This window comes from Lottia gigantea, assembly GCF_000327385.1.
Source record: "Lottia gigantea unplaced genomic scaffold LOTGIsca_17, whole genome shotgun sequence".
Classification (NCBI taxonomy): domain Eukaryota; kingdom Metazoa; phylum Mollusca; class Gastropoda; family Lottiidae; genus Lottia; species Lottia gigantea.
Window position 1 is genome coordinate 2,215,963 of NW_008708133.1, and position 9,238 is coordinate 2,225,200.

The 9,238-nt window shown below is 34.2% G+C and overlaps 2 protein-coding genes across 2 annotated transcripts; one reads left to right on the plus strand and one right to left on the minus strand.

Annotated features, from left to right (window-relative positions):
• Positions 1 to 433: 433 nt before the first annotated feature.
• On the minus strand, positions 434 to 1,629 carry LOTGIDRAFT_231088 (hypothetical protein). Its single transcript, XM_009051707.1, has 2 exons — positions 1,585 to 1,629; positions 434 to 1,146 (listed from the first exon to the last, which is right to left on the minus strand). Exon 2 carries the CDS (start codon positions 1,118 to 1,120, stop codon positions 443 to 445), a length of 678 nt encoding a protein of 225 aa, XP_009049955.1. The 5' UTR covers positions 1,121 to 1,146; positions 1,585 to 1,629; the 3' UTR covers positions 434 to 442.
• A 119-nt stretch (positions 1,630 to 1,748) lies between these two features.
• On the plus strand, positions 1,749 to 2,525 carry LOTGIDRAFT_113609 (hypothetical protein; the record flags this gene model as incomplete). Its single annotated transcript, XM_009051708.1, has 1 exon — positions 1,749 to 2,525. The coding sequence occupies one exon, from the start codon at positions 1,749 to 1,751 to the stop codon at positions 2,523 to 2,525; it is 777 nt and encodes a 258-aa protein (XP_009049956.1).
• Between the last annotated feature and the right edge of the window lie 6,713 nt (positions 2,526 to 9,238).

Genomic DNA, 9,238 nt, shown 5'->3' on the forward strand with positions numbered 1-9,238 from the left:
AAACCCGAAACATAAATTCCATGGCTGTACAGATTGATCGTTCTAAGGTCAGAAAATATGTCTGCATTCCCTTTGTAATTAGTTTATTAAATGAGACAAAGTGGTATTTTCCCTGATCATTAGAATGCCTCTACCTTCGATTGATAGAAGTATTAGATGTCCAATAATTGAATATTTACATAAATAAATGCAAATAAGGGAAACCCATCTTTGACTCCAAGTAAAATTACTTTAGTTATCTAAATATATTAGGCATCAAGTTTAACAATTTTTGTCCAACCTAAAATCTCAAAATTTAAATACCCAAGTAGCCTAAGCATGGAATGAAAAAACTTAAATATGTTAGTAAAATTGTCAAATAAAAACAAAAACAACTACTAGACTAACCAAATTCCATAAAATACAACAAACATAAAAATTATAGTAAAATAAAGTAAATGATTTATAAGATAACACAGCTAGACTCCTCTACCTTATTTATAGATCTCAACTTTTTAACAGCAGGAGGGACTGCTTTATTTGTATAAATTGTAGGAACTTCTAATAGATCTATCAAACATGAAACACATTTATTTAAATCTTTGCTTGTTATCTTCATCTTTCCTTTCCTACGAAAACTATTTCTCACTACCCAAACTTTTTGAACCAAATCTTTTGGTACATCAAATGAAATGCTATTTTCAATATAACTTAAGCTGTATCGTATATCCTCATGAAATTCGTTGGATTTGTAATAAAATTTGTGGGCCCTAGGGATCAAAACTCTAGCAACCTCATATGGATTTGTTAACCATTCACTAGAAGAGTATCTAGACCACACTATTCTATCTATATAACCTTTACGACAAAACTGAATTATTTCTCTTCTCCATTCAGCACATGCAGGACACCATTGTCCTACTATCTCATAGTTCTTGCTACAACTATCATTTGGACAGGGTGGAAGGTGTCCTATAAACTTTTTAGCATGTCTATGGAAGGCTGCTATTCTCTGATGTGTGCACATTGCAAGAGCTTTTGTAGATTCTCGTAAGGCCACATTAAGACATAACCAATCTTGTGTTTGAGGATCAGTCATTTCACTTGCTATTATGTCTTCTCTATTTAAACTCTGCCCCATCTTGTATCTATTACTTTACAGCATCTCTAAAAGATAAATGACACTATTAAAGACTTTAAACTGGTAAATTAGTCTTGTATAGGTGTGAAATTGTTTGTTATTAATTATGAAGCGTATGACATCAAAAAGGTAACGTTTCACTAAACTATTATGGAGCACCTTTTGTATAATTGAGCAATTTGTTATACAGGTGAAGTCTATCTTTGTATCAACAGGCCAAGATTTTCAAGAAATATAACAACACTTTTCTACTTTCCCCCTTCTTGGTAAATGTCCTTCAAGTAAAAATAATGGTATCAGGCTGAGAAAACAACTGAAGGGGAATTCCACGGAAACCGGGAAGTGAAACAGAAAAAAAGTGTGAACTAAATGAACTTACAAACGTTTATTTAAACAATAAGCTAGGGGAAATCGGGACCTGGCATTAAAAAATATAATAAATCAATATAATATATTTATATTACCGATATTATCGAACATAAAATGGCATACCAGCTGACAAGCCAAAACATAAACAAAGGATAAGTAACTCATTGATGAGGAAGTAGACACAGTTGTCAAGTCTCAAAAATAAACGTCAAACAAAACGAAAGTAGGCATCGCCTGATGGTAGTGATTGATTGACACTATGTCTCGAAAAAAGAAGACAGTCCTGATCGATTTGAGTGGAACAATTCATATTGAAAATGATGAAGTTCCAGGGTCTATCGATGCGTTAAAGATGTTAAGAACATGCACAGTTAACGTTAGGTTCGTTACCAATACAACAAAGGAATCAAAACAAATACTGTTTGAAAGACTGACAAAAATAGGTTTTGAAATAGATTTCGATGAAATATTTTCATCATTAACTGCGGCAGTTAACAGAATCAAGAAGAGTAATCTCAGACCATACTTACTTGTGGATGACAAAGCTATTGCAGATTTTGAAGGCTTTCCAGTGGCAGACCCTAATTGTGTTGTCGTTGGATTGGCACCGGAGAAATTGTCCTTTGAATGTATGAATAAGGCCTTTGATCTTTTGATTAACGGTGCACAATTAATAGCAATTCACAAAGCCAAATACTATAAAAGAACTGATGGCCTAGCTCTAGGACCCGGTCCCTTTGTGACTGCGTTAGAATATGCCTCTGGTGTTTCCGCACATATTGTTGGAAAACCTTCTTCTGATTTCTTTCTCTCTGCAATCAAAGACTACGATTGTCAACCAGCCGATTGTTATATGATTGGTGATGATGTGTGGGGTGATATTGAGGGAGCAGCATCACTTGGAATGATGACTTTTGTGGTAAAAACAGGAAAGTATCTAGATGGTGATGAATTCAAGATTCAGTCCAAAACCAGAGTTGTTGATAGATTTTCAGATGCAGTAGCTGAGATAATCAAAGATATTTCTTTATTTTAATTCTTAAGTGGTTTAATAGATTTTTTAGAATAAATGATGGAGGATAGTTAATTGAATGACTTCTTTCTTCAAATATATTTTTCGGTGATTATTTCTTTAATGTTTACCTGGATGAAATCAAATTTCTGTTCTGATTTCATGATGGTAAGTTGATCATTTGAATTGATGGTAAGTAGAAATCTCTTGAATCCATTTACCGGTATGCCCAGATAATACGCATGGTCTGCCATTCTCATATATAATATATAGGTCTAGTTCAGTTTTACGGAATAAGTTAATCTATCGGAACGGTATTTTTTTTTGTGATGTTTATCACGGCAAAAGGCCAACTACATAGGCCTTTTTCTTACAAGCCAAGAATTTTTGTCTTGTTGAAATTTGTGGTTTTCAAAAGTAATTTCACATGTTTTGCGAGTTCAAAATGATGTATAATAATTTTTAAATTTTAAAGGGATTGTAAAGAGGTTTTCTAAATTTTTTTATGTGTTTCAGGGACACTGATAGCTTAAATTTTCACCATTCCAATTTTCATTCCGACGTCTGTGGTTCTTGCAATTCCACTATAAGGGAGCTACCGGAATCTGCAGTTCCCCTCTAGTGACGTCACAAAACGTGTTTTAGTGGAATTGCAAGAACCACAGACGTCGGATTGAAAATTTAAAAAATTTAATGTTAACTAAGTAGGCCTAGATTGGGCCTAATCTTTTTGCCTGTGATTCAAAGATGAGTTTAAATTAAATTAAGCAAACTAATTGATTTATTGGCTTTTCTAATGAATTATCATATATTCTAAATCATATCATTTAGTTCTTATTGCATATAATTAAGAGTTTTAACCAATCATAAATGTCCATAGATGTAGTCTGGATAAAGAAAAGAAAAAAGACTTTTTGACCTTTCTTGATAGGTAATTCCTTGATTTAGCTAATTATGAATTAATTATGGGCATGCTTAACTTCCATGTTATCTCAGGGAATCCAGACATGTATTGATAGCCCCTTGATATGCTTATAATAATAGGCATAATCTATGTGACAGTTTAATGATTGACCATCACAGCAGTAGTAATTAGGCCAACACTATCCAGAATGGTCACGAGCTGTTTAAATCTCCTTGTAGCAGATCGCAGAGGCTTTTCCTATTGTTTTACATAGAAAAAGAATTACCCGTGGCCCCTGTTCGGCCTCTCACCTATAATGTTTCTTAGAAACGCCACCGACAGACCGATATTCTCGTCACTGATTTTAAATTGGTCGAGAACTATCCAGAAAACTGAAAGCTACAGAGGTAAATTATTTGTCTAAGAGAATCTTTACCCTGCGTCTAGACAGAAGAAAGATTTGATTCTCTGTGCTTTTAAATCATTTAACACAAAAATCCAATATTAATTAAACATTATTATGGAATCAGATTCGATAAATCAATGCTAAATGATCAACAGAAAAAGAAAACGTGATGTGGAATCTAAATCTCGACAATTAACTTGTTAGTAATCTTATAAAGCGTTTTAGATTGTATCAAATTAAAATAATTTTATGACTAATAATCTATTTAGAATGAGTAAATATGTACATATGGAAACAAAATGATGGTTCAGTTGAAAGTTGTGTTAACTTAATTTCACAGGAAAAAAAGTTTTACTATGCCTACAATAGCCTTTATTTAAAAAAGAATGAGCTTCGAAAACAAGGACATCTTACTTTACAATTGGTACATTAATGGTCATGGTATGTGGCTCCACTTGATTGTGGTAAAAACGGCTCCTGTGTCAAATGACCACAGCAAAAAATATCCTCTAAACAATTAGAATTATATGGCGTGTATCTCTGTAGCATCAGCTTTAATTGAAAACAAACAATTTATAACCTTACCGGGGAATACGTGACTACGATCTGCTTATTGACCATATAGATTAATTCTGCAATTAGAAATAAATACGAGGCCGTTAATAACTCTAACTAATATACATCATATAATTTGTTATTAATTGTATATAAAACTGCTCAGAAAGGTGGAGATAGACTTTAAAAACGATAATTTTCACGACCAAATGAGCGCCAGCCAATTGCCAAGGAGAATCAGCTTTCTTGCAGATCAAATATATTAACAAACACTATTCAACACTTCGGTTTCACACAAACTGTAGCTGAACTAACACAGATACTAAACACCCAGCCACACTTCTAAACGTCGCATTGATAACTGACATTAATTTAGAGTCAGAGACTATAGTACATGAAGCAGGTATAAGTAAGTGATCACTGTCCAATAGAACTCGTCTTAAATCTTCCTAGACCAGAAAAAAAACATTTCAAGCGTACCATTTGGAATTATAATGAACTTTACGCAGATGAGATCAATAACTTCCTGTATGCGACTGATTGGGGTACATTGCTTCGAAGCCATGATGACCCAAATATACTGGCTTCACGTTTCTCTGATAGGCTACTCGAAGCAGTGAATCTCATTGTTCCTCTTAAGGATGTAGTTAGCGGGACAATGTGTGGATGAATGGTAACATCCGTCGTATAATTTGCAATAGAAACAGACTACACAGCAAAGCAAAGCACACGGGTTTACCAAATCACTGGCGGAATTTCTGCACTGCGATAAACTTTGTTGCCTAAGAAGTCAGAGGGGTCAAGAAGGAATATTTTGACAATCTAGATGATAAAATTAGTCAGGGAAATTTTCAGGAGAAAAACTGGCGGAAACTTGTAAAAATATATCATCATTAGATAGTATAAAGGAGTTCAAACTGCAGATCCATCGTATTATACCTTGGAGAAAGATCGGCCCAAATAATACATTGTAAACTCCAAAATGGAATGAATGATCTCAACCTACACCAAGTTCCTAAGATACGTTGGCGACTTCCAATCTTGTGCATATTGGGACATATTCTGCTCGTCTGTCCGAAATATCAAATCCAGAGAAGGGGTACTTTACTTTCACTACCACAGCATCACCTAGATGAAAAAACACCATTATATGGTTCTGTTGACCTCAGTGATATTGAAAATGCACATATCTTCCACGCAATGCACGATTTTATAAAGCAGTCAAAGAGATTCGATATTTAACCATATTATTCGCTCTTTTAAAAGCAAATCTAAAACCTTGGTCTTTGCTACCTCACCCCATCCCAAATTTTGATCTTGTATACCCACTTGTTGATCTCCATCTACCCTAGTTCTTGATCTTTCGTATTTATATCCCATCTGTGTAGGCTTCCCCTAATTGTTGATTTTGTGGTGCGGAGGCTTAATATCTTGATCCTTATGTTGAGGGCCAATTTGTCCAAGCGTCAAATTTACCCGAGTCCAATTATTGGCGGTCATGCAATTGACTATAATATATACGGCTATTTCACAGGGACCAATTATCATATCGCTTGATGACCAATATTTCGTGTATATGGAAGAAGTAATAAATAGTGCTGATGAGTCTTGATTATAGTCACAATTAAACCTTCATCTTCCCAGAACATAGCCTCATTAAAATATGGAAACATGATCGTAATATCTGAAAAATGTTTTATTGGTATCAAATAGCTATAATGCGCTAATGTCTGATACTTCCCATGTTCCGCTAGCATCTACGTGATGTAGATCATTATCATCGTACCGTCGCTAAAGGAACATGGCTATTTCCCGCAATAAGAGCTGTTTTATAAAACTTGTTTCGTAAACTGTGTCCTCCATTAACAGCTAAATTTGCTAAGTTCAAAATTAAATGACATGGAGTTTTACTTTCTACTCTACTGTTTCGGATTGACGCCCAGTGGCAGCTTTGATTTGAAATACAAATATTTGGCATGAGTATACAGTAACAATTACCAGTATGAAATATTCAACCTTCAGACATACACTTCTTTTGAACTTTTTGAGGCGATACTGAATAATATTACCAAGTTTCATCAAAATCTGGGCCTTCTAGAGTGTTTAAAGGGTAAAACTTAAACGCGTTTTTAAGAACAAGGGCAATAACTCATACTAAATATTTTTTAGTGGTTGGGTGATTACATACACTCACACCAAGTTTGCTGTCACTCGTCATGCGCCCAACACTTACAAATATCACATATTTGACCATCTTGACTTAGGGCCATTTCGGTTCAGTGCCAACTCGGCTATAAACCCCAACAAATAATACAACATAATTTTATGTGATGCTTTTATTACCCACAACGATTCAACAATTTACAATGTATTCCAGCTGTCAGAAATGATAACAAAGTCTGTAGTGGTTTAATACGTGAAACCAATCATCCGATTTTTAATAATTTCAAGCTTTACTGAGAGTTTCATCAAGATCGGATAAAAAATGTATTAACCCTGAAATCGTTCATCCAATTATTACTAACTTCAAACTTGAAATATATACATATATGCTAAGTTTCAAGATGGGATCAAAATTGTACTCTTGCATACAAGGGCAATAACTCTGAAACCATTCATCCGATTGACACCAATTTCAAACTTGACCGAGATCTCATCAATATATACATGCAAACTAAATTTCATCAAGATCGTATAAAAATTGCAGCCTTTATCGTGCATACAAGCCAAATTTAACGCGTTTTGACTTAGTCAAGGGCAATAACTCTGAAACTGTTCATCCGATTATTACCAATTTCGAACTTGACCGAGTTCTCATCAATATATACATACATACCAAGTTTCATCAAGATCAGATAAAAACTGTAGCCTCTATCGTGCATACAATAAATGTGGACGGACGGACGGACAGGGGCGACGGCAATATAAAAATGATTGAACTATAAATCAAGGCCAATTACACCAATATCGTCAAATCAGATGTGAACTCGTCCCAAAACATATAAATTTCAAGGATCATACCATATTATAAAAACCAACACAGAATCATCCAATTTGAACTAATCCAACTACCAACTACATACGACTATCTATAGTTTGCGATATCAGCACTGATCATCCATGTTTCATCAAAATCACTTTTGAGTTCAGGAACAAATTTGATGCGTTTAAATTAAATAAACGGCAATAACTCTAAAAGTGCTCATCTAAGAATCTAGTCCGAGAGAAAATTTCAAAATTGAATTCTATAAATAAATTATCTTACAAAAGGTTTTCTTACAAACAGATTTTGACGCGTTTTAATTAAGTCAAGGGCTATTACCTACTCCAAAATCTTTTCTAGGTATATTGTCGCAACTAAAATTAGCCCCCACGACAATTTGTCTTCTACTTTACTCTTAGGAGGATGTGCATAATGCTAATCCTTTCCGTTTAAAATGGACGAGGAAAGTTAATGAGGGGTTCTGGATACAGTCTACATGCTGACTAATTTAGGGCCTATTTAATATATTACGAGATTTCATGAATAAATAACTCTTGAAATCTTTAAGAAATACTTTGCCTTTTGATGTCTCTTTAAACATCAGCTGCCTACATGTTTACATCTATCAGATGAAAATCGCCCGTTGTTAAGCCAGGTTTTGATGCCCATTAATTAATCAAATTTTCTCTAAGGACGTTTCATCTTCTATACAAACATGATATTTCAAAACACTCATCTTCAAAACGATTCCAGATCACAGAGATATTCACCTAATAAGGAAAGTTGAACTAAAGCTGCAACGGATAAAATATGTCGCAATATTTTGTGAATCTGTTCGTTGCAGGAATATAGATTGCCAGTCAAACTAACATACACCTACTGGCAGCTGTCAGAAATAATAAAATACAATACAATGAAAAAAAAACCGGTTGTGATTGGTTGTCGAAGAAGATGGAGGGCAAATTGAACACAGGTTGAAATAGGTAAGTTGCCATGATAATGTATTTTTTAACATATTATTGTGTAGGGCAGTACTTGTACCATTTTTATTCGATGACTGTCATATTTTCAGGGTAAGAAAACGACATCTTGAAGTATATCTGTGAGAATTTTGAAAGAGATTAGTTTACCAACAGCTAAGATTCTATCCGTCGAACTTTGGGACGTTTTTTTGGACATCCGATACATACATATTTTCTTAATAATAATTTGACAAAATCAAAACATTTAAGGAGTGTACCATTGGATATTTTAATTAATTTAAGCAATTGTCCACGCCCTGTAAATACTCAATAGCAGAATGCTGTGTAAGCTGATCCAGTCTTACCACAGTTCTCCGTCTCTCTAGAATTTTCCCTAATGGCAGCTTCGTTCCTGGCTGCCTTCAATGAATGAAATATGTTGGGATAACGTGTAGCAGTAGGTAGTTCAGTCCTCAGTTTAAACTTTTATACCAGGTGATAACAGAAGACGAAGTTATTCGAGAAGAGTCAGCTTTGAAACCATTTCTGAGTTTCAATGTTGATCTAACTTAATGATTACATTCTTGTACGAGACAAGCTTAATTCGTGTTCGAAACACATCTGGTCTCTTCGATCAGTGTCTCTGACAGAAAGTTCCATCAATCCAGGGACACTTGACAATTCCTTTGGACCTCCAAGACATTAGTAGACAAACAATTTTTATGTAATGTTATTTACTCACGTCTGGTGACTTTTATATAATAAAATGAAATCTTGTTGACTCTATAGTATAATCTTTATTGTATCACAGTCGGTCTTCTGTCTTTCCGAATATTACATCTTAGTAACCTCAAATATATCATTTATTCGTGCGTAATTAATAGTAATAGTAGGTCAACAAGTTGTGAATTTTACTTCAACCTGGCA

Excerpts from the sequence above, each read along its gene's own strand:
- LOTGIDRAFT_231088 (XM_009051707.1), bottom strand. The coding sequence starts at position 1,120 with ATGGGGCAGAGTTTAAATAGAGAAGACATAATAGCAAGTGAAATGACT.